Raw genomic sequence first — 24,636 nt, forward strand, 5'->3', positions numbered from 1 at the left:
GAATTTATTAATCGATATATATCAGTATTAGCAAAGTCGCAAAATATGGCGCAAGCCATATTTTCAAAATAATTTACAACTTTTTGCCATTATATGAAGCCTTCGGCCCTTTTTTAAGGTGACCAAAGTTTAGCATAAGGAGGCGGGACCACCTGTGGCTCCATCACATTTTGTATACGCTAGTTCATAGCTGGAGTAAATTTTTCTTTCTGGCACATGGACAGCCAGAGATACGCATAATTTATTAATAGATGTGCTCCTGTTAATAAATTATGCACTTCTTACTCAAGCGTGTTTTAGCTTAAGACTGGCACATGAAACGCCAGTCTTAATAAATTTCCCTGGTTATTCCATTGTGGTTTATATAGTTGTAGAACTCTTTTCATCATGTGGATCAATACCTTAGATGTATCTTATCATCCTATTTTCCCTGGTAATGATTAGGCAGGTCAGCTCTATCAAAATGCTAATTACCTCTGATCTAAGGCTATGTTCACACGGAGTATTTTGCAGGAGGAATATCTGCCTCAAAATTCAGTTTGGAAGTTTGAGGCAGATTTTCCTCTCCCTGCACGCCGATTTTCGCAGCGATTTTCGCGCCGTTTTTCGCCCGCGGGCATAAAACACAGCGAAATACGCTTTCTCTGCCTCCCATTGAAGTCAATGGGAGGTCAGAGGCGTAAACGCCCGAAGATAGGGCATGTCGCTTCTTTTTCCCGCGAGGCAGTTTTACTGCTCGCGGGAAAAAGACGCCGACGCCTCCCATTGAAATCAATGGGAGGCATTTTAGGGCCGTTTTTGCCGAGTTTTGCGACGCGGTTTCCGCGTCAAAAAACTCGGCAAAATACTCTGTGTGAACATAGCCAATAGTACTTTTTTGTTTTCATTTATAAATAAAATATCAATGTTAAATTAACAACATATTGAAATATACAGGGAAAATAAAAAAAACAACAACAATGATGATAAATTTATTTTATAAACAGATTGCTATGGTTAGAACATATGACGTACTTGTTTAAAAACATTCACATCCAGGTATTTTTTGAGAAATGCGTTTGTAATCCCAAGTGCAGCTAAAACAATCAACAGGAACAACGAGATGAGACAGAGGTAAAATCCGGGGATCCTGAAGAGAAGACATACACATAATTACATGTATCTCCTATAAACATATATGGACATGTATTACTTAGTATTTTACCAGGACAACTCCAGTTTACTGTCAAGTCACTGAAATGAAGGCAGCCATTTTGTCTTAACTAAAATTCACTGAAAAGGTAATGCAGTTTCTAAACCTTTTCCAGGTCAGTGGTCCCTCAGTATTATCGTGTGAGGTATTAAAATGAGAATAGACCTCCAAGGATGCTAAGGATGTATTTACACAGAAAGGTTTTATGGCTTTTATTTTTTAATTTGCAAAAAAACTACAAAACCATCATTTGTAAATACACCCGACACCTGGCAGGTACTTTTGCCTTGGACAGGAATTAACCCTACACTCCGATCATGAATCTAATAGTGCACCTGTCATGGTGCAATTACAAACTGGGGCATCTATAAGATGTTCATAAAGTGGCGCAGTGCTTCTGTATACCAAGTGATTTGGCCAGGTCGGCACACAGGGCTTCCCTCACACTGACAATGTACAGCACCCCAAACTCTGACTCAGAAGGCTGTATAGTGGATGCAGATGGTGAACACTAGTTTAACACTTTAAACACTTTGTCCTTTTTAGTCTCTGGAAATGTCAATTTATTTTCTTGCCATCGACTACTAAAAATAATACTGGCATGAATACATCAGTATTAGGCCTCATTGAAAAAAATGTGTTTGGAAATACTACTGTACAGTCCTGGCTAAAAGTTTTGAGACGGACACAAATTTTGGTTTTCACAAAGTTTGCTGCTTCAATTTTTATAGTGGCAATTTTCATTAACTTTGGATTGTTATGAAGAGTGATCAGATTAATTGCAATTAATTCCAAAGTCATTCCTTGCCATTAAAATTAACTTAAAGAGGCTCTGTCACCAGATTGTGCAACCCCTATCTGCTATTGCAGCAGATAGGCGCTGCAATGTAGATTACAGTAACGTTTTTATTTTTAAAAAACGAGCATTTTTGGCCAAGTTATGACCATTTTCGTATTTATGCAAATGAGGCTTGCAAAAGTCCAACTGGGCGTGTTGAAAAGTAAAAGTACAACTGGGCGTGTATTATGTGCGTACATCGGGGCGTGTTTACTACTTTTACTAGCTGGGCGTTGTGTATAGAAGTATCATCCACTTCTCTTCACAACGCCCAGCTTCTGGCAGTGCAGATCTGTGACGTCACTCACAGGTCCTGCATCGTGTCGGCACCAGAGGCTACAGTTGATTCTGCAACAGCATCAGCGTTTGCAGGTAAGTAGCTACATAGACTTACCTGCAAACGCCGATGCTGCTGCAGAATCATCTGTAGCCTCTGGTGCCGACACGATGCAGGACCTGTGAGTGACGTCACAGATCTGCACTGCCAGAAGCTGGGCGTTGTGAAGAGAAGTGGATGACACTTCTATACACAACGCCCAGCTAGTAATAGTAGTAAACACGCCCCGATGTACGCACATAATACACGCCCAGTTGTACTTTTACTTTTCAACACGCCCAGTTGTACTTTTGCAAGCCTCATTTGCATAAATACGAAAATGGTCATAACTTGGCCAAAAATGCTCGTTTTTTAAAAATAAAAACGTTACTGTAATCTACATTGCAGCGCCGATCTGCTGCAATAGCAGATAGGGGTTGCACAATCTGGTGACAGAGCCTCTTTAATCACAAAAACCCTATTTCCACTGCATTTCAGCCCTGCCACAAAATAACCTGCTGACCTCATTTCAGTGATTTTCTCAGGAGAAAATGTTGACAAGGACAAGGCAGCTGATTTCACTGTCATGATGATGGAATTATAAAAGCAGACTGGTTGCTTTAAATCATTGTCTTCTTCTGTTAACCATGGTTATCTCCAAGGAAACACGTGCAGTCATCATTGCTTTGCAAGAAAAGGGCTTTACAGGCAAGGACATTGCTGCTTGTAAGATTGCCCCTAAATCAACCATTTATCGGATCATCAAGAACTTCAAGGAGAGAGGTTCAATTGCTGTGAAGAAGACATCAGGGCGCCCAAGAAATTCCAGGAAGTGCCAGGACCGTCTCCTAAAGAGAATTCAGCTACGGGATTGATACAAAACCAGTGCAGATCTTGCTCAGGAATGGCAGCAGGCAGGTGTCAGTGCATCTGCATGCACAGTGAGGCGAAGACTTTTGGAGGCTGGCTTGGTGTCAAGAAGGGCAGCAAAAAAGCCACTTCTCTCCAAGAAAAATATAAAGGACAGACTGACATTCTGCAGGAAGTACAGGGATTGGACTGCAGAGGACTGGGGTAAAGTTATTTTCTCTGATAAAGCCCCTTCAGACTGTTTGGGACATCTGGAACAATGATAGGGCCCCCCTGAGCAGTATTGCTTGGGGGACACATGATGGCATAGGGGCATTCATGTTATCGATTTTATTGCTGGTTCATTTCATTATTATATTTTTGTTAGGTGGTTTGGTCTGTCCCCCCCCCCCCTTTATTTTCCCTTATATTTTGCAGTTGGTACTTACCTACCTTTTCCAGAAGATTCTGATATTCTGCCCAGCACCAGGTTAGGCTGGGTTCACACGACCTATTTTCAGGCGTAAACAAAGGCGTATTATGCCTCGATTTACGCCTGAAAATAGGGCTACAATACGTCGGCAAACATCTGCCCATTCATTTGAATGGGTTTGCCGACGTACTGTGCAGACGACCTGTAATTTACGCGTCGTCGTTTGACCGCTGTCAAGCGACGACGCGTAAATTGACTGCCTCGGCAAAGAAGTGCACGGCACTTCTTTGCAACGTAATTTGAGCCGTTCTTCATTGAACTCCATGAAGAGCAGCTCAAGATTTACGAGCGTCACAGACGCCTCACATAATGCGAGGAGGAGCATTTACGTCTGAAACGAGGCAGCTGTTTTCTCCTGAAAACAGTCTGTCTTTTCAGACGTAAAAGCCTCTCATCGTGTGCACATACCCTTACTGTCGCTGATTGGTTGTCTAATTACCGGGGAGATTCTTGGAAGCTTCTATTCTCCTGCCTAGCACCTGGACTTCGTCGCTGATTGGCCGTTCACTCTGAAGGCGGGAAGATTTTCCTTTAAAAAACCCAGCTTTCCCGCTGTTTCTGTCAGTTCCAGATTTCCTAGGACCAGCGTCCCCACCCTCCCTCCCAATTTTATTTAATTTCTGCTTATCGCAATGTCTTATTAGTGAGATTTTTGTCTCCCAGCTATTGCTGGGTGGACTGAGTTTTAAACTGGTTTATTATTATTATTGTAATTTTTAATTTATAATGGTTTTAAATATTTATTTGGTTCAAGTATTTATCTTATTGATTCAAGTATCAATATCTTTTGGTAACCCTTAATAAAAACATTGCTCCCTTTTTTATCCATATATGTGTCTTTAATTCTGTTATATTAATGTATGAATTTGGGCCTTGTGCCATCATGATTGTCCAGAGTTGAAAAGGTGAGCGTTAAAATGAGTCCTGTGTCATGCAACTGTAAAGCATCCTGAGACCATGTGTGAAGATGCTTTTCATCCAAGGGAGTGGACTCATTCACAATTTTGCCTAAGAACACTTCCATGAATAAAGAAGGGTATCTAAACTTCCTAGAAAGGCCAACTTCTCCCAACGATCCTGGAGCAATTTGGTGATGAACAATGCTTTTTCCAGAATGATGGAGCACCATGCCACAAGGCTAAAGTGATAAATAAGTGGCTCGATGAACAAAACATTGACATTTTACATCCATGGCAAGGAAACTCCCCAGATCTCAATCCCATTGAGAACCTGTGGTCAATCCTCAAAAAGCGGATGGACAAACAAAAACACATAAATTGTGATAAACTCCAAGCACTGTTTAGGCAAGAATGGGTTGCTATCAGTCAGGAATGGGTTGCCATCAGTTAGGAATGGGTTGCCATCAGTCAGGAATGGGTTGCGATCAGTTAGGAATGGGTTGCCATCAGTCAGGATTTGGCCCACAAGCTGATATCCAGCATGCCAGGGCGAATTCAAGAAGTCATGAAAAAGAAGGGTCAACACTGTAAATATTGAGTCTTTGCATAAACTTGATGTATTTGTCAATAAAAGTTTAAAAACTTATGAAATGCTTATAATTATACTTCAGTATACCACAGAAACATCTGACTAAAAATCTAAAAACACTGAAGCAGCTAACTTTGTAAAAATCACATTTTGTCTCAAATCAGTCTCAAAACTTTTGGCCAGGACTGTATAGAAATATGGATATACATAAATGATACATAAATGATACAGGGAGTCTGCCTCCCATGTTCAAACTGGAATACTATAGAGTCTTCTTGTCCTTTTTTGTACCTTTTTTAAACGATGTTTGTCCAAATTTATGTAATCAATAAAGATTGTTATTTTTTATACATATATGGCTTCCATGCTCCGTCTTGTCTCTTTTGTTTAAATACATACCTAGGAGTGGCCTTTGCCGTAATTAAGGGAGAATGCTTTATCTATAATAGCATCTAGCCCGTTACCTGAATTGCATTAGGAGTTTTTATGCAAATATTCCTATATGGATGTCTGAAAAGCTCTATAGAATTTACTCCGTATTCAGGATCTGTTTTATATGGAAATAATTCACATCCTGAATATGTAAGGCTGGGTTCACACAACCTATTTTCAGGCGTAAACGAGGCGTATTATGCCTCGTTTTACGCCTGAAAATACGGCTCCAATACGTCGGCAAACATCTGCCATTCATTTGAATGGGTTTGCCGACGTACTGTGCCGACGACCAGTAATTTACGCGTCGTCGTTTGACAGCTGTCAAACGACGACGCGTAAAATGACTGCCTCGTCAAAAGAAGTGCAGGACACTTCTTTGAAACGTAATTTGAGCTGTTTTTCATTGAAGTCAATGAAGAGCAGCTCAAGATTACGGGCGTCAAAGACGCCTCGCAAAATGCGAGGAGGAGCTTTTACGTCTGAAACGACGCAGCTGTTTTCTCCTGAAAACAGTCTGTCTTTTCAGACGTAAAAGCCAGTTCTCGTGTGCACATACCCTAAGACCGTACGCTGCAACTTGTTAAAAATGTAAACAACATACAATACTTACCGGCCCTGAGCAGATGCCACATAACCTTTAAAATAGAGATGACGTGCAAGTATGTATAGTAATCCCAAAACTGCAGCCATTTCTGCAAGCAAAAAATTAAAGTTAAAAGTCTTGACATCTGAAGTGCCCTAGTCAGATATCTTTCACTTAGGGTGAGCTTATACAATACCATTTCTAATGACAGTCTTTATAATTAAAATTAATCTGACAAGTTAAAAAATCTGACATGATAGTGATGAAATATTGACCACCACATTTACAATCATCGGCATAGAAATGACTGGACTCTGGAATTGCTCAGATTTTTTTCGCAACTATGCCATAAATGTGAAGTATTATCAGAAAATAATTATATTATTGGAATCCTTTTAATGCGATTAATGCTGCGTCAGATGTGGTGAAATTGTTGCAGAATCCTCACCGAACATCTGCAACAAAATACAGTCCAATGCTAGTGAACGGAGTCTTACAAAATCCCATTCACACATATCGGAAAAAAGCTGTGTGAATTTCAGGGAATTTCAACTGTGTGGATTTTAGAATTTACAGGATACCCTATATGTCGCATATTTACATAATATGAACCCTAAGTTTTATTCCATGCATCAGAAAATGTTGAATAACCTATTAATATAGTGTCAGCACTTGAAACCCAGGGCCGGACTAGGGATAAAACTTAGCCTTGGCTGACAAATGACAGCAGCCCGCACATGTATGTAGTTTGTACATACACTTACAAAGTACAAGCACACGCACGCACGCACGCACACACGCACGCACGCACGCACACACGCACGCACACACGCACACACCTTACTACTTACCCATATACGCACATAAACTACATAAGAGCAGACAAACATACACATCAGTAGCAAACCTTCTGCATATATGTGCACATACAGTATACAAATACATGTACATGCACTCAGTATATAGAAACACACATTCAGAAGAATAGCGGAAAGTCTCCTGGCTGATGATCTCTTGACGCACACTAGTATACTGCTCTAGACACTAGAATAGGTGCTGCCCACTTATGCCCCTTTGTAGGTGGTTGCTGCTGTGGTGGGCAATAGATACGACACTGCGGTTTGTTTAACGGTTGTTTACTGTAGAAATTCAGAAACGGATCTCCTCTTCATGGTTAAAACATGTAACTTCGGGTAACAATTGTCCTCAGAACTGAACGCCGGAACACGGCCAGGAGGTAACCACGGGCAAAAGGTTGGGGCGTTGAAGGGCGTGGCTCAATGCCTGTTCTGCCTCCTCCATATGGGAAAGTCTCTGGTGCACTGTCACGACTACAGGACGCTTCCTCGTCCTCGCTTAGGGAGAAACAAGTCCAGTACCTGTGCTCCTCTGCGTCTTCTCCCTCGGCTTTGGGGTTGCGTCCCAGGGTCTGGCTGCAGCACCACTGCACGGCTGGACCTCTGCACGGCTGGACCTCTGCACGGCTGGACCTCTGCACGGCTGGACCTCTGCACGGCTAGTGCTGCTGGCTGCTGGTTGGCTAGTGTTGCTGGCTGCTGGGCGGCTAGTGCTGCCAACTGCTGGGCGGCTAGTGCTGCTGGCAGTTAGTGCTGCTGTCTGCTGGGCGGCTAGTGCTGCTGGGCTGGGGGGTTCTTTGGTACTCACTTCGGCCCCTTCCTTCACACTCGTCTGGCCTGTCTCTCTCTAGCCCTGCTCTTCTTCTCTTTTCCCTTTCTCCAAGGCTGCCTGCCTTGGTTCCCTGCTCCACCGGTCTCCCTGCCGCTTCTCTCTCTTCCGCCGCTTCTCTCCCTTCTGCCACACTCCGCCGCTTCACCTCACCCACTTCCTTTTCTCCTTACCGCCCTTTTTCCTCCCTTCCGGTCGCGTGTCACCTCACCTCCTCCCTTCGCGCCCTTCTGACCACTTTCGGTCGCGCGTCACCTCACTCCCGGCGCATGCGTGAGTACCTGACAGCCGCCGACGCCATCCCACTCTGCTCCGGACAGGTAAGTCCTCGGCAGTGTTGACCACCCTTACACCTTTAGCGAAATAGTATTTTAACTCCTGTCTATTAGCTGATTAGAGAAAATGCTTCTTTTAAAAATAGTATTGTCATTATTTTCCCTTTTTAGAGTATAGTTGAGCATTGCTATTTCAGCAGTTTCCTATATACTTAAAATATAGCTCATAGAGACATGTCAGATGTTGTGATTGTCAGGATTCATGCACTGAGATCCCCACTGATCGCTAGCACAAAAGAGAACAAACGTTTTTATGTTCTAGCCTAGGGGATTATCAAAGTCTGGACTCGACAGACTAAATCTTCTCTATGACATGTCAGGAGTTATTTAAATGATAACTGTAGGTCCAATGTGACAACCTGTCATTACAGAAGCAGACATATCATATACACCATACAGCCGTAACCTTAAAACCACCTGTCTAATATTGTATTGGTCACATTCGTGTTACCAAAACAGCTCTAACACATCGACCCATCCACATGATGTAAAAGAAAACGTGATTCATCAGACCAGGTCACCTTCTTCCATTGCTCCATGATCCAATGATCCAATTCTGTTGCGCACGTGTCCATTGTTCGCCTGTGGACCGGGGTCAGCATGGACACTTTGACTGGCCTGCGGCTACGTAGCTCTAAACGCAGCAAGCTACAATGCACTGTGTGTTCTGACACCGTTCTATCAGTAGCCCTACTATGGGATCAGACCACACAGGCAAGCCTTCACTCCTCACCAGTGGCGTGCTTATCGCTGTAGCAGCCATAGCGGCTGCTACGGGGCCCACGGCATGAGGGTGGCCCTCCATGGCCGGAGGCTCCGCTAGCAGCTGCTATGGCTGCTACAGCGCGACACCACTGAACACTACGGTAGAGCAGGGAGGTATCTCCCCGCTCTGCCATTAAAGGGGTTGTTCCTACAAAAGACATGTATCCCCTATCCACAGGATAGATGATACATGTGAGATCGTTGGGACTCCAGCGATTAGGAGAATGGATGACCGAAAGTCCTCCGAAGTTCTCCATGAGAAAGCTCGGACTTCCGGGGTCTGTGTTGGCAGCTCCGTAGAAATAAATGCAGCACAGGTCGCGCTTGTGCGCATGCGTGACCAGCGCTCCTTTCATTTTTTATTGAGCTGCCAACACAGACCCCACTAGTCCGAGGTTTCTCATGGTGAACTTTGGGAGACTTTCGGTCCCCCATTCTTTTTATCGCTGGGCGTACCAGCGATCACACATGTATTCCCTATCCTGTGGATAGGGGATACATGTGTTTTGTGGGACAAACCATAGGCTACAGGCCGTTTTTTTTGGGGGGGGGGGTTGGGGCTGTTTGGCGTTATCTACAGGGGGGGCTGTATGGTGCTATATACAGGGGGCTGTATGGCGCTATATACAGGGGGGCTGTATGGCACTATATACAGGGGGCTGTATGGCGCTATCTACAGGGGTCTGTATTGTGCTATATACAGGGGGCTGTGTATGGCGCTATCTACAGGGGGCTGTGTATGGCGCTATCTACAGGGGGACTGTATGGTGCTGTCTACAGGGGGCGCTGTGTGGCAGAATCTACAGGGAGGCACTATCTACAAGGGGGGGCTTGTGTGGCATCCAGGGGAGGGGGGGCCCAGTCAAATGTTTGCTATGGGGCCCAGTCTTTCCTAGTTTTGCCCCTGCTTCTCACATGCATCAATCACCCAATCCTGTATTGTTAACATGCAGCTACAGATATCCTACAACACAGAACTGGTCCGCAATTACAGTGCACACTACATTAGTAGGTTTTTCAACTTTATCAAATCGATTAATGCCTAAACCTTTCATACTGCAAAACTACTTTAAGGGTATGTTCACACGGCGGGGGTCCGTAACGGCTGAAATTACGGGGATGTTTCAGCCTGCAAACATCCCCGTAAATTCAGCCGTACCGGCATGTGCAGGCGCTTGAACGCCGCGTCAATTACGGCCGTAATTAGCGCTGCTATTCATTGGAGTCAATGAATAGCGGCTCCAAATACGGCCAAAGAAGTGACAGGTCACTTCTTCTACGCGGGCGTCTATTTACGCGCCGTCATTTGACAGCGGCGCGTAAATATACGCCTCGTGTGAACAGACAAACGTCTGCCCATTGCTTTCAATGGGCAGATGTTTGTCAGCGCTATTGAGGCGCTATTTTCAGACGTAATTCGGGGCAAAAACGCCCGAATTACGTCCGTAAATAGGCCGTGTGAACATACCCTAAGGGGCACTTTTCACTTTTATGATTTGCGGTAAAAATGTTAAAACGGTGTTATGTGACTACTCAGGTCCTCATTGTTATCTAATATTCTTTAGAGGTTAGAAACTTTTTTATATATATCGCTGCATGAATAAAATCACACAAACAGAATTTGAACGTTTTGCTATTTGTCAAATTTCATAAACGATTAAATTAATTCCATAACAAATAATATCACATTACCTTCATAGAAGAATATGCCAGAAGTCCACAGAACAACCAGGAATATTGGGAAGAACTCCAGGCAGTTCTGTCTGCAAATGAGAAAGACTGGCTTTCAGTTGTAACATACAGTACTTGGCTATGCTGGGAAATTGAAGAGAAACTCCAGAAAGAAAAAATAAAGTTTCCCATTATTATTATTCATGACTTGAGTAAGTCGAGTGAGTATCGTAATGTCCTTGAAATACCCCCTTAAACCAGACCATACCCCAGAAGTAGGACACAAAACCAGGAAGTTGGATAATTTGGCCACAGCAGCCATTTTATTGAAATTGTATAACAAAATAGAATAAATATTCCAACTTTACATAAATAACATATCCAAACATTACTAGAAAAAAACGCATCAAGCGTTAACAACCGCACATACCAACAACAGGCAGTCTTACACCCACAACATACCGACTGACAATTGACAGGACATAACACGGGAAGTCCTTGGAGCTACAACAAACTTTAAGGTGGCCATCTGCCCACCGTAATGTTTTACCCCCAGCCGTAGGCCCGGCTCAGAAGCACCAATAAACCCCTTGCAGGTGATGTAACTTAACAGCCCTGACTCCTAAGGGATAGCACCCAAAGGAGCCCATAATCAAGCTGGACCTTGCTTTTTAAATTCTGAGGGATACATAACCACATTGTATCCCCCCCCCAACACAATTTTCCACCAACTCCAAGGACTTCCCCCACCAGCTGCCATGACAAACAATAAGCAAAACACAGAATACACCAATACCAATCAAACATCAGTTCGACCAATAAAACTAAAAAAGGGGCGGGCAGGCGGGAAATGCTGCTACCTCTGCTGTTTCCCGGCTCAGAAAGACCGGGAAACAGTCTGCTTATGTTTTATTACCTAAGCCCAACCTACTTCCTCCCTCCTACCAACCCTCTCCACACCCTACAATAAAATTAACCCCTTCCACTCTGCCTGTCACCCTGGTATAACTATCCTGTCTCCTAGCTATGTCATGCTGGCCTTCCTTATGTGGTACACCACGGGCACCGAGTCGCGGAGGGAGGGGGGCTCTAGGAGCTGGCGTTGGGTTTTGGCACCCTTTGGTCACAGCGGTGCCCTTTCTCTCTCTCCCGCTCCTCGGGCCGCGGAACCAGTGAAATAAAAGTGGTGCTTCCGGGATACACTGTTCTCTGTCCCCTGGGGTGTTATGTGGTGTACCCCGAAATAAAGATGTTCCAGGAGACAGGGTTCAATAAACTTTCACAGTAGATTTTACTGGGCACAATACGCTTGATGGTTACATTGGTTACAGCATAAGACAGGAGGTTGAGGTGGTAGTTGAACAGGTTAGCTCGCGGCACAATTTACTTCAGCATCAAACATGGCGGTAACAATCTTCCACATAGAATGGAGGCACAATTCCTTATAGTAAATCTCAATCCTCTGCTTCTCATATAATCCGCAGGAGTGGGCGACCCTCCCTCACTGCTCCTCTTCTGATCCTACCCTCGGCAATTCTAGGGCATAGCTGACCCCATAGTATGCGGGACAATGCAGTGTCTGTCCAATCGGGCAATGCAGTATCTGTCCAATCTCTGTAATGGCCTGTGCTACTTCTGCCTCTATCACGGGTAGTCAGGGCTAGTATAATGACGGATGAGACTCACCAACATACATGGTGGCGGTGTTAATGGCTTCTGGTTCCTCTGTGTTAAGAACTACTTCTCTTCAGCTTATTCAGTTTCCTTTCTGCAAGCTTTTCTATGGCCTGATGTTGTAGGCAGCCTGTCTCTGGATCTAAGATGGATAAAACCCAGGAGCAACTCCACTTTGCTGTTACCTCAACTTCTCACTCTCTTCAACTCTGACTTCTCCAACTGCCTCAGGACTCTCCTCTATCCCCTAAGCTCCTCCCACCTTCTGGAAACTTCCCCTGTATCTGACACTCCTGCATAAGCTATAAAACAGTGCATTGCAAATTCACATTTACTTTTTAAAGTGACAGTACCTAATAGTTGGAAAAAGGTCATAAAATACAATTACAATACATTATCTTTATAGTAATGCCTTGGGGACATTACACTTATATTTCATTAAGTGCGGCCTGTGCTTTACAAGAGGCTTAGCTTAGAAGAAGGCCAACTTAGTAGATGTGATCACGCTGGATCTCCACTCTTTTGTGTTCACCTTCCATATTACAGAAGCAGTGGTGTGTATCGCTGCTGCTCCACCAGTGTTTCTGTTAGTCTGTCCAGAAATATTTATTTTCCTCTTAGAAACATCATTTTTCCGTCAGGGTGCTATCCGTTGTTTTAACTGATAGCACCCTGGCACATTCATTTCAATGGGGCCATGCACACTTCCGTTGTTATAACGGAACTGTGCAGCCTTTCCGTCAAAAATAGGGCAGGTCCTACTCCTGTCCGTTTTTGACGGAACAGTCTAGGCCTTTTCATTGATTTGGTCCGTGAAACAACAGACTACACACGGAAGCCATCCGTGTGCGATCCGTGTTTCACGGAACCGTCATTAGCGGCCATACAACGGCCGACGGAAATATGCATGCAGCCTTAAACACTTTAAAAGAGGAACTTGCTCTCTAAGGGCTTATTCAGACGAACGTGATATACGTCCATGCAACGCGTGTGATTTTCACGCGCCTCGCACGGACCTATATTAGTCTATGGGGCCGTGCAGACAGTCCGTGATTTTTACGCAACGTGGGTCCGCTGCGTAAAACTCACGACATGTCCATTCTTTGTGCGTATTTCGCGCATCACACACCCATTGAAGTCAATTGGTGCGTGAAAACCACGCATGGCCCACGGAAGCACTTCCGTGGGACGCACGTAATTCGCGCAACAGCAGTGAAGGAAATGAATGAAAACAGAAAAGCACCACGTGCTTTTCTGTTTACAAACATACAAACAGAGTGTCATAATGATGGCGACTGCGCGAAAAGCACGCAGCCGCACATCATATGGTGATGACACACAGAGCTGTTAAGTGCCTTTTGCGCACGCAAAACGCCACGTTTTTTGCGTGTGCAAAACGCACACGCTCGTGTCAATCTGGCCTTAGGCAAAGTGACTAAATGGATACAGCAAGAGAATATCAAGGTTGAAGCGCTGGTCCAGATTTCTTTACCACAATACTTACTGTGCACGGAATGTCCTCTCAAATTCTGGATGGCCGGTGACTGCCGGAGGCATTATCTTATGTTTCTTTCTGGATCTCCCCACAAGCCTAGCATAGTATCCTGTCATAAAGAATAATGACAACTGATTAAATGTTAAAGAGATATTTTATGTCCATAAGCAAAAGGGACAATTGATCAATTGATTGATTGAAAGCACATCCTAATCTAAACTTCCTTTATGATAGCTTATTGTGAACACACAAATTACTTAAGTGCACAAGTAATTGAAATAACCTGTAAAGAGGTATGAATCTGGGATTTGGACAGCATGGCACTGTAATGAGTTCACTGTATGGCACTCTTGCTATGTATGGAAACTATTTTGAACAATGTATGGTAGTAGTGTTTAGACAGTATTTCTTCCTGTTTTCCCTATTTGAAAAATATGTAATTGACATCATTACCCATTTTGACCAGGGGCATTCACAGGTCTTGATTTGGCTCTGAATGCAGACATACTGAGATCATATATTTAGTCCTTGTATCTTTTCATAGGGATCGGTGTGCTCTTAAAAACACAGGCCTGGCAGAAAATAAAATCTGACTTCATTCATAGCCTTTATCATAAATTGTCAGATTACTAAAGTGTAAATCTGGAGTTATATACATTTAGGGTATGTGCACACGAGAAGTGTCTTTTACGTCTGAAAAGACAGACTGTTTTAAGGAGAAAACAGCTGCGTCGTTTCAGCCGTAAATGCTCCTCCTCGTATTATGTGAGGCGTCTGTGACGCTCGTAAATCTTGAGCTGCTCTTCATTGACTTCAATGAAGAACGGCTCAAATTACGTTGCAAAGAAGTGTCCTGCACTTCTTTGCCGAGGCAGTCAATTTACGCGTCGTCGTTTGACAGCTGTCAAACGACGACGCGTACATTACAGGTCGTCTGCACAGTACGTCGGCAAACCCATTCAAATGAATGGGCAGATGTTTGCCGACGTATTGTAGCCCTATTTTCAGGCGTAAATCGAGGCATAATACGCCTCGTTTACGCCTGAAAATAGGTCATGTGAACCCAGCCTTATGCTCTCCCATCTTTGTGTACATCTCCTTCACATCACCAAATGTCATTTGCATCTTAAATGTATCTACCACATCTGATTATTAATGCGTTGCCATCCTTGTAGGGTCTTGTGGAACATTTCCTTAATGTTTTTTATTTTGTTTTACAAAGTACGTATCATGTGAAAAAACACTTAGACTGGATTCACACGAGCATATTACGTCCGTAATGGACGGAACGTATTTCGGCCGCAAATCCCAGACCGAACTCAGTGCAGGGAGCCGGGCTCCTAGCATCATAGTTATGTACGACGCTAGGAGTCCCTGCCTCGCTGCAGGACAACTGTCCCGTACTGTAATAAAGTTTTCAGTACGGGACAGTTGTCCTGCAGCGAGGAAGGGACTCCTAGCATCGTACATAACTATGATGCTAGGAGCCCGGCTCCCTGTCGTGTGTTCGGTCCGGGACTTGCGGCCGAAATACGTTCCGTCCATTACGGACGTAAAGTGCTCGTGTGAACCCAGCCTTAGGGTATGTTCAGACGGGGCGTTTTTTTTACGCCGCTGTTTTGAAAAATGGCAAGTAAAAAAACACCCCGCAAAAAGAAAGGAACATGTCACTTCTTGAGCCGTTTTTGGAGCTGGTTTTCATAGTTTCAATAGAAAAACAGCTTTAAAACCGTGTAAAATAAACCCCTCAAAAAAACTTTTTCAGCTTCAAAAATGGCTGAAAATCAGAGGCTGTTTTCTCTGAATTTTCACGGGTTTTTGACTCTGCGTGTGAACATACCCATACAGACAAACACTAATGTGTACCCTGCCTTACTGAGGAAACATAACATTTAAAATTTAATTGATATAAGTTATTAAACTAGAAAATCAGAAAATCCCTTAAAGAGGCTCTGTCCCCAGTGTAATACTTCTCTATCTCCTACCTAATCTAATAAACGCTTTGATTTTTGGATTTATGTAATTTTTTTTCTAAATGCCCAACTAGTCTATTTTTTGTTGTTTCACCAGACATAGCCTCCTGCCGTGCCAGGGCGATTATCCTCCTCAGCAGCAGTCCTGGCACGGCTGGAGGCGATGTCTGATTATTCTCCTGTCGCTCCAGTGAAGGAACTGCAGGAGTAAGTGACGTCACAGCATGATCTCGCGATTCTAGCGGAGATCACGCTGTGCTCTGAATAAAGCCGGACATGAATGAAGAGAAGTGTATGACGTTGATTGGTCAGTGTCATACACTTTTCTTTACAACTTGGTGAAACAAAAAAAAAAAAAACGCCCAGTTGGGCATTTAGAAAAAATGTGCATAAATCTAAAAATTATCAGAATCTTCAGGATGCAGATAAAAATGAATACTATAGGCTTCAGGCAACGTAATGCCTGCAGCCTATAAGGTGCTGGGAAGACTCCCTGCGTAGGTCTGCGCATGCGCCCAGAAGATGAGGGTCCGTCGCGGGTAAGGGGTTCATGGCACTATATACAAGGGAGGGAGCAAGGTGGCACTATATACAAGGGGGGAGCAGGGTGGCACTATATACAAGGGGAGGAGCAGGGTGGCACTATATACAAGGGGGGAGTAGGTTGACACTATATACAAGGGGGGAGCAGGGTGGCATTATATACAAGAGGGGAGCAGGGTGGCACTATATACAAGGGGGAGCAGGGTGGCACTATATACAAGGGGGGAGAAGGGTGGCACTATATACAAGGGGGGAGCAGAGTGGCACTATATACAAGGGGGGGACCAGGGTGGCACTATATACAAGGGGGAGCAGGGTGGCACTATATACAAGGGGGAGCAGGGTGGCACCATATACAAGCGGGGAGCATGGTGGCACTATATATACAAGGGAGTGAGCAGCGTGGCACTACATACAAGGGGGGAGCTGTATGGCACTATTTAGTCTACAGTGGGCTGTGTGTGGCGCTAGATATAAGGGACTGTGTGTGGTGCAATCTACAGGTGGCTGTGTCTGGCACTATCTACAAGGGAGGGGGCTGTGTGGCACTATCTATATGGGAGGCTGTGTGGCACTATACAAGAGGGGGCTGTATGGCACTATATACAAAAGCTGGCTGTAGAGCACTATACAGGCTGTGTGGCACTATACACAAGGGGGAGCTATGTGGCACTATCTACTATGGGGGCTGTGTGGCACTATCTACAATGGGGGCTGTGTGTGGCAGAATCTACAGGGGTCTGTGTGTGGAGCTATCTACAGGGGGGGCTGTGTGGCACTATCTATCAAGGGGGGGCTGTGTAGAACTATATACAAGGGAGGGGGGCTGTGTGGCACTATATACAAGGAAGGGTGGCTGTGTGGCACTATATACAGGGGGAGCTGTGTGGCACTATATACAGGGGGGCTTTATGGCGATATCTACAGGGGGGGCTGTATGCCACTATATACAATGGGAGGTGGGGGGCACTATCTACAAGTGGGGTGTGACACTAACTACAGGGGGGCTGTTATGGCACAATCTACAGGGGGACAGTATCTACAGGGGGCACTATCTATAAGGGGGGGTCGCGTGTAGCACCTAGGGGATGGGGCCAGTCAAAAGTTTGCTATGGTGCCCAGTCTTTCCTAGTTACGCCCCTGGCCACACAGTAATTTCAGTCCCCAAAAATATGACCTAACTATCCATTTGCTTACAGCGGCCAAACTCCTTATTCCACTGAAATGGTGAAGCACTGCCCTTCCCTAATAACACTTGAGGGAAAGGGTCCACCAAATTTTTTAGGATGGAGCAACAAAGATATGGAGTTTTTCCTGAAAAACCTGACAGCTATGGATAAATTACACAAACAATCAATGTGCAACTCAACAGACCCTACTATTAAACCACCCCTGACAACTTACCACAATTCATCCTGAAACTTCATGCGCACACAACTTCATTTTAGATCCTTAACAGCACTATCTCCAAGCCAACATAAGCTAATACACCACTGAAAAACATTATTCGTTCAAAGTTCTGTTCTTTTTTATTTCACTAATGTTCTGGCATCCTTTACTTGTGGAGCTCTGTAATGGAACAATGCTTTATGCTAATGTTAAATTATTTTGACACTTAATTGTATGCCTTTTATATGGTGTCAGCAAATATAAAAGATATGCATTGATCATACCTGTTATATTTGCCTATCTATTATTGCCAGCTGAAGCTGGGACCACGGCAGTATGGGAATAATGATACACCAAACACTGTGGACTGGACGCCACAGACTGCAAGCAACAAAATACTGGATACTAGAAACCAGCTGCAGCAAAACATTGGGCACTGAGATCAGCCAACAATTGGGCACCATCACCGGCACCAACAAACCATTGGGTCTCAGGCACAAATACACACAAACTATTAACCTGTTAGTGACCACCAATAGGCCTTTTCACGGCGACCACTAAAGGGCTTTATTCTGATGCATAAGCCTTTTTATGGCGCTGCATCAGAATAAATAAACAGAGCATGGAGCCGTTAAATCTCCCTGCTCTCAGCTACCAGATGTAGCTGAGGGCTGGGGGCATCCCTGCTCAAACAAGTGAAATCGATATAAGTGTCGATCTCACCCATTTTACCCCTCAGATGCGTCGCTCAATAGCGAGCGCCACATCTGAGTGGTTTTGGAGAGAGGGAAGGAGCTACCTCTCATGCCACTGACACCCGGCGATAAGATCACCGAGTGTCTGTGTCTCCGATGGCAGCCGGGGGCCTAATAAAGGCCCCCAGGTCTGCCTGTAGTGAATGCCTGATAGGCTATGCCAGAGGCATGTCCTAGCAGATGCCTGTCCGTTTTAAACGGACAGGCAGTAATACACTGCAATACAACATTTTTGCTGTGTATTATAATAGTGATCGAAGGATCGCATATTAAAGTCCCCTAGTGGGACTAGTAAAAAGTTTTAAAAAAGTTGAATAAAGTTAATAAAAAAGAATGTGAAAAAAATAATGAAAAACACACTTTTTCCCCTTACAAACTGCTTTACTAAAACAAAAAAAAGAAAAGTTACACATATTTGGTATCGCCGCGTCCGTAATGACCCCGACTATAAAGCGATTAAATTATTTGAACCGCACAGTGAACGCCATAAAAAATAAAATAAAAAACAATGGAAAAATTGCTGTTTTCTGTCAATCCTGACTTGTGATAAAAAGTGATCAAAAAGTCGCATCTACTCCAAAATGGTACCAATAAAAACGACAAGTCGTCGCGCAAAAAAAAAAAAGCCCTCATACAACTGCTTCGGCGGAACAATACAAAAGTTATGGCTCTTCAAATATGGAGACACAAAAACAAATAATTTTGAAAAAAAAAACCTTTTTACTGTGTAAGTAGTAAAACATAGAAAATCTATACAAATTTGGTATCGTTGCAATCGTGACAACCCGCTGAATAAAGTTATTGTGTTATTTATACCACACGGTAAACGGCGTAGATTTAGGATGCAAAAAAGAGTGGCGAAATGTCAGGTTTTTTTCTATTTCCCCCCAAAAAAAAGTTAATAAAAGTTAATCAATAAATAATATGTTCCCCAAAATGGTGCTATTAAAAAATACAACTTGTCCCGCAAAACACAAGACCTTATACAGCTATGTCGACGAAAAAATAAAAAAGTTATAGCTCTTGGAATGCGACGATGGAAAAACGTAAAAAATAGCTTGGTCATGAAGGTCTAAAATAGGCTGTTCATTAAGGGGTTAAACATCATTGATTAGGGTGCAAAACCACTGGACTCAGGAAACTTCCATTTAGAAGTTAAAGTTGTTTATTTTACCAGTTTTGCCTTGGATGGCAAAAGACATTCCCAGCCACTACACATCAAAGCTAATTTTCAGCAGAGAAAAGTTAAAAAGATGGTGCTGCTCAAACAGCTTGTCAGGTTTACACAACTATTAGCCTTATGCCTATTAGGGAATGTAATAAAGGGTAGTCCCCCGCTTAGGACCCCAGTGTATTAACCAGAGGGGAGAAGCACTGCAAAGAGCAGCTCTCCATCAGGAGGACTAGCTTTTCCACACATTACATAAAGAGGCCGATGATCTTCTTATCATCAGGGACCTGTAATCCTCTAAGGGGTTGTCCAAACCGTACAACCCCTTAAAGGTGTTAATAATTTTAAAGAGCACATGACAGTAAGGGTATGTTCACACGGCGGGGGTCCGTAACGGCTGAAATTACGGGGATGTTTCAGCCTGAAAACATCCCCGTAATTTCAGCCGTAACGGCATGTGCAGGCGCTTGAACGCCGCGTCAATTACGGGCGTAATTAGCGCTGCTATTCATTGGAGTCAATGAATAGCGGCTCCAATTACGTCCAAAGAAGTGACAGGTCACTTCTTCTACGCGGGCGTCTATTTACGCGCCGTCATTTGACAGCGGCGCGTAAATATACGCCTCGTGTGAACAGACAAACGTCTGCCCATTGCTTTCAATGGGCAGATGTTTGTCAGCGCTATTGAGGCGCTATTTTCGGGCGTAATTCGGGGCAAAAACGCCCGATTTACGTCCGTAAATAGGCCGTGTGAACATACCCTAAGAATAACAGAGGACAGTGACCCTCAAAAATTATTACTTGCTCCCCTTTTTATCAAGCACCTTAAATGGATTCTGCCATCAAGATAAGAGACCCTTTACCCCACTTACCTTACCTTTCAGTATCTACATATGGCAGAAAGCTGCTTTTTCAGGTTTTACAGGTTAGTCTGCTTGTAAGGAATTGCAAGTCCTTACACAACAGATACATCAGAACATAGGGCACCTCAAACACAGCAAAACTGGTTTTCCTGGGCAGAGTTAATAGACATACAGTACTGCTTTCTTTAGTTGGTGCAGACGTTTGCACAATGGATAGGTCAGAATGAAAAATTAGATGATTGTTCTCAGAGCTGAAGGTCTATGCAAGCGCAGGATCACTGATACAAAAAGTTGTGAAAAACAGTGGAAAAATACAACTGCTGTTTTTGCAGTTGATTTTGTAGTTACTCCTACTGTTACTCTAAGGTGTTTTGCTAAAAACTGTCATTATATATTAAGAAATGATATATCTCCACTTTACCAGAGATCTGTATTTTACGGACAGCGCCAAGAAAAACAGCTGCAGGGAATTTCATTTCCCTGCACCTGCTCTAGCAAGTAACAATCCTACATGTCAAGGCAGCAACTTGGGTAATAGGTATATAGTAGGGAATTGCGGCATATCTTCTAATCTGAGCTATTTCTTATCCACTTCATGTCTTGTATTGTACAGTACTTTCTTGTGGATTTATGGTGCTGAATCTGAACTGAAAGTCCAAAACAAATGCATCATGTGTGAACGTAACCTATAGGGGTTTCATAATGCTTATGGGGGCGTTTTTCCTCTTATTTCAATTCGTTTCCCTCTGTAACTGTCTACAATTCATAATTTGCACAACGCTGCATAATTCAGCCAGTAAGGCATCATTTAGACAAGCGTAATATGCGCGCGTGCGACGCGCGTGCTTTTCACGCGTGTCGTACGCACCTATATTAGGCTATGGGGCAGTGCAGACAGTCCGTGAGTTTTGCGTAGCGTGAGTCCGCTGCGTAAAACTCACGACATGTTCTATATTTCGGGGTTTTTGCGCATCACGCACCCATTGAAGTCAATGGGTGCGTGAAAACCACGCAGGTCGCACGGAAGCACTTCCGTGCGAACTGCGTGGTTCGTGCAACAGCTGTCAAACTCTGAATGTAAACAGAAAAGCACCACGTGCTTTTCTGTTTACAAACATCCAAACGGAGTGTCAAAATGATGGCGGCTGCGAGAAAATCTCGCAGCCGCGCATCATACACTGATGACACACGCAGCTGTTAAGTGCCTTTTGCGCACGCAAAATGCCGCGTTTTTTACGTGCGCAAAATGCACACGCTCGTGTAAATAAGGCCTAATAGTAAGTCAGGGTCAACATTAGCTACCATTATGATCCATTTTAAATAACAGGTCTGTCAGGTTTCTGTTTCTTTTTTCATTTTTTTACTGAATAGAATATTCTAGCCATGAAACAGCAATAGAAAGCTAAAGGAAGAGATGGAGAACTAGCAGGTGTGAACACCTACAGCAAAGCTCTCTAGCACAAGGATCTGGCAGTGTATCTTTTAATATCTCAATGCCAAAATACTCTGCCCAGGAATTACCCCATACTAGCTGACTAATGCCTCTTTTTATGCTAAATTGCATGAGGTCAAGTGCGTGGGACAATCCCGTGGTATGAGGAAGAAAGCATCAAATACACACAAGTGGATCATGGATTTCTTAGCAAGTATATCTATTAAGTAATCCAGTATTGGAGGGAGATGGAAAGACGGGGAAGTCTTGTACGAGACGATGTCTCTGGGCCGCCATTCCTGAATTTTTCTTTTAATATCCCTAGTGGTTTAGAACATAACACTGAGGGTATGTTCACACAGCTTATTTTCGGCCGTTTTTCGGGCCGTAAACAGCAGAAAAATCGGAAGCAGAACGCCTCCAAGAATCTGCCCATTGATTTCAATGGGAAAAATGTCGTTCTGTTCCGACGGGTCATTTTTTTACACGCCCGTTTTGAAAAAACGGCACGAAAAAAGACACCCCGTAAAAAGAAGCGCATGTCACTTCTTGAGAAGTTTTTGGAGCCGTTTTTCATTGACTCTATAGAAAAACAGCTCCAAAAAAGGGGCCGTAAAGAACGCCGCGAAAAACGCGAGTTTGCTTAAAAAACGGCTGAAAATCAGGAGCTGTTTTCCCTTGAAAACAGCTCTGTATTTTCAGATGTTTTTGGTTAAGCGTGTGCACATACCCTTAGGATTCTTTACACAAGTCCACTTTTTCATGTATGCCCAAGGTCTACACAAGCAGCAATCATCAATGTATCATGACAAAGTTTAAAAGGTAAGAGCTAATGTGCATATAAGAACCATACAGATACTTTATTGAGAAATTATGAGCTAACCCCTGAGGAAGCCACTTGTTGGCGATACGTGTGGGGCTCTTTCTTTTCCTCCCTCTCCCCTAAAACGGTTCTCACACAGGACATGCTGATCTCATGCTAATTTTGATGCAACATTTTTGACCTTGTTCCTTTATCTTTGGCATTCGAACGTCTGCTTTAGGGGTTTAAGTGAGTGAGTGGGAGTTACTACTTTGTTTGCCACTTATCATGGTGGTCTGTCTCCCCTTCCCATTGACTTGTACATTCTCTATGCAGTTTTTAAATGTTTTTAACCTCTGCATAGCATACTGAGCTCTAATCAAATAAAATATATTTTGGATATTCACATAGCTATTCCATGACTTATTGGTTTTTGCCTTATACATACCCATACTTTGGTTTCGAGTTACTGTGTTTCACAGGGTATGTGGCAGTATAAATGCAGTGCCTGCCTTAGACATCATTGGTGCTAGCTATAGGGGGATGTGTGATGTATACAGGGGGCTGTGTGTGGCACTATGTACAGGGGGCTGTGTGTATGTGGTGTTTTACAGTGTATGGTATTATTATATTCAGGCGCGTAGTGTTTGGTGCTATTATATTTAGGGGCACAGTATGTGGCACCATGATAATTTTATTTTCGTTTATATGTGTGGAAATGTTGCAAAAGTGAGGAGCCGAAGACATCTGAGTGGCAAATTCTGCAGAAATGGGTCATGGCCGGGAGAAGTCGCCATGAGCTCTGGACCGGATGGAGAAGAAAAGAGGAAAAAAAACTACTAGAATCTGAGACGTCGTCACCTGTAAGTCACTAGATTTATAGAGAATCTGTCACCTCTCCTGACATGTTTATTATAGGAAATCCTTGTATTTCACAAAAAGTCTTTCTGCAGTCCAGGACTGATAGACAATTCCCCTTGTCAGGAGGATGTGTCCCTGCACAGTGTGATACTGTCAGTATGTAGGGACACAGTCCTGTGACAAGGGGAATCGTAACATTTGTTAATGCTTGCCCAAAAAGGTAGTGTTAACAATAGTTACGGCGCGGCAGGGTGGCGGTGCGGAAATGGGGGCCCAAGTTTGGGTAACAGCTCTGTGTTGCGGCTGAATGAGGTGAATACCGACCATAAAAAAGGTTATATGGTCGTGAGTTACGTAAACAGCGTAGCTCGCTGAGCTACACTGTTTCCGTAAGTCCCATAGAATGGAATGGTAGTTATGGAAACAGCGTAGCTCGCATGCTACGCTGCTTCCGTAACTGCCATTCACTACTATGGGAGTTACGGAAACTCCCGACCATGTAATCAGGAAGTGGCCGGGGAGTCAGCGTGAGCACATAAAGCTAGAATGGGTTTAGGGGGCCCCATTCTATGGAAAGGTGCGGGTCCCAGAGGTGGGACCCGCATCTATCTGACATTTATGACATGTCCTGTTTATATGTCATAAATGTCTCTGGTGGGAAAACCCCTTTAAGATACACGGCAGACATCGACGTTATAAAATAATGAAAGATATTGCCTTTTGGTTAGCATTTCTGAGAAGTCTGTATTAACAAAGTCAGATTTGAAAAAGCAAATACACGCAGCAGAAAGTCTAAAGGTGTGCTATATTTCACTAGTGAGCTCAGAAAGAATTCCAAGGGTTAGTAAATAATACAATGCATTATGTTAAATATAATGTTCTGCTGACTTGCAGTATTTAAATGACTATTTTTCTTACCATGTTGACACGCAGAAAGAAGGGAAACAATAGAAAGGAGTACAGTATCAGATTCGGCACCCATGCTGCTGTGGTCGCAGATTCTCCTTGTGAGTGAAAAATGGAGTTA

At 43.7% G+C, this 24,636-nt stretch overlaps 1 protein-coding gene across 1 annotated transcript; it reads right to left on the reverse strand.

Moving 5' to 3' along the window:
- Positions 1-955: 955 nt before the first annotated feature.
- Positions 956-24,636, reverse strand: LOC142737467 (microsomal glutathione S-transferase 2-like). Its single transcript, XM_075849702.1, has 5 exons — positions 24,528-24,636; positions 13,830-13,929; positions 10,673-10,743; positions 6,222-6,303; positions 956-1,129 (listed from the first exon to the last, which is right to left on the reverse strand). The coding sequence occupies exons 1-5, from the start codon at positions 24,589-24,591 to the stop codon at positions 997-999; spliced, it is 450 nt and encodes a 149-aa protein (XP_075705817.1). The 5' UTR covers positions 24,592-24,636; the 3' UTR covers positions 956-996.

The sequence above is a fragment of the Rhinoderma darwinii genome, chromosome 1 (assembly GCF_050947455.1).
Source record: "Rhinoderma darwinii isolate aRhiDar2 chromosome 1, aRhiDar2.hap1, whole genome shotgun sequence".
NCBI classification, from domain to species: domain Eukaryota; kingdom Metazoa; phylum Chordata; class Amphibia; order Anura; family Rhinodermatidae; genus Rhinoderma; species Rhinoderma darwinii.

Coding starts and splice junctions, on each gene's coding strand:
- LOC142737467 (XM_075849702.1), bottom strand. CDS start 24,591: ATGGGTGCCGAATCTGATACTGTACTCCTTTCTATTGTTTCCCTTCTT. Junction 13,930..24,527: donor TCTTTCTGCGTGTCAACATG/GTAAGAAAAATA, acceptor TCTTTATGACAG/GATACTATGCTAGGCTTGTG. Junction 6,304..10,672: donor TGGCATATTCTTCTATGAAG/GTAATGTGATAT, acceptor TTTTGCTTGCAG/AAATGGCTGCAGTTTTGGGA.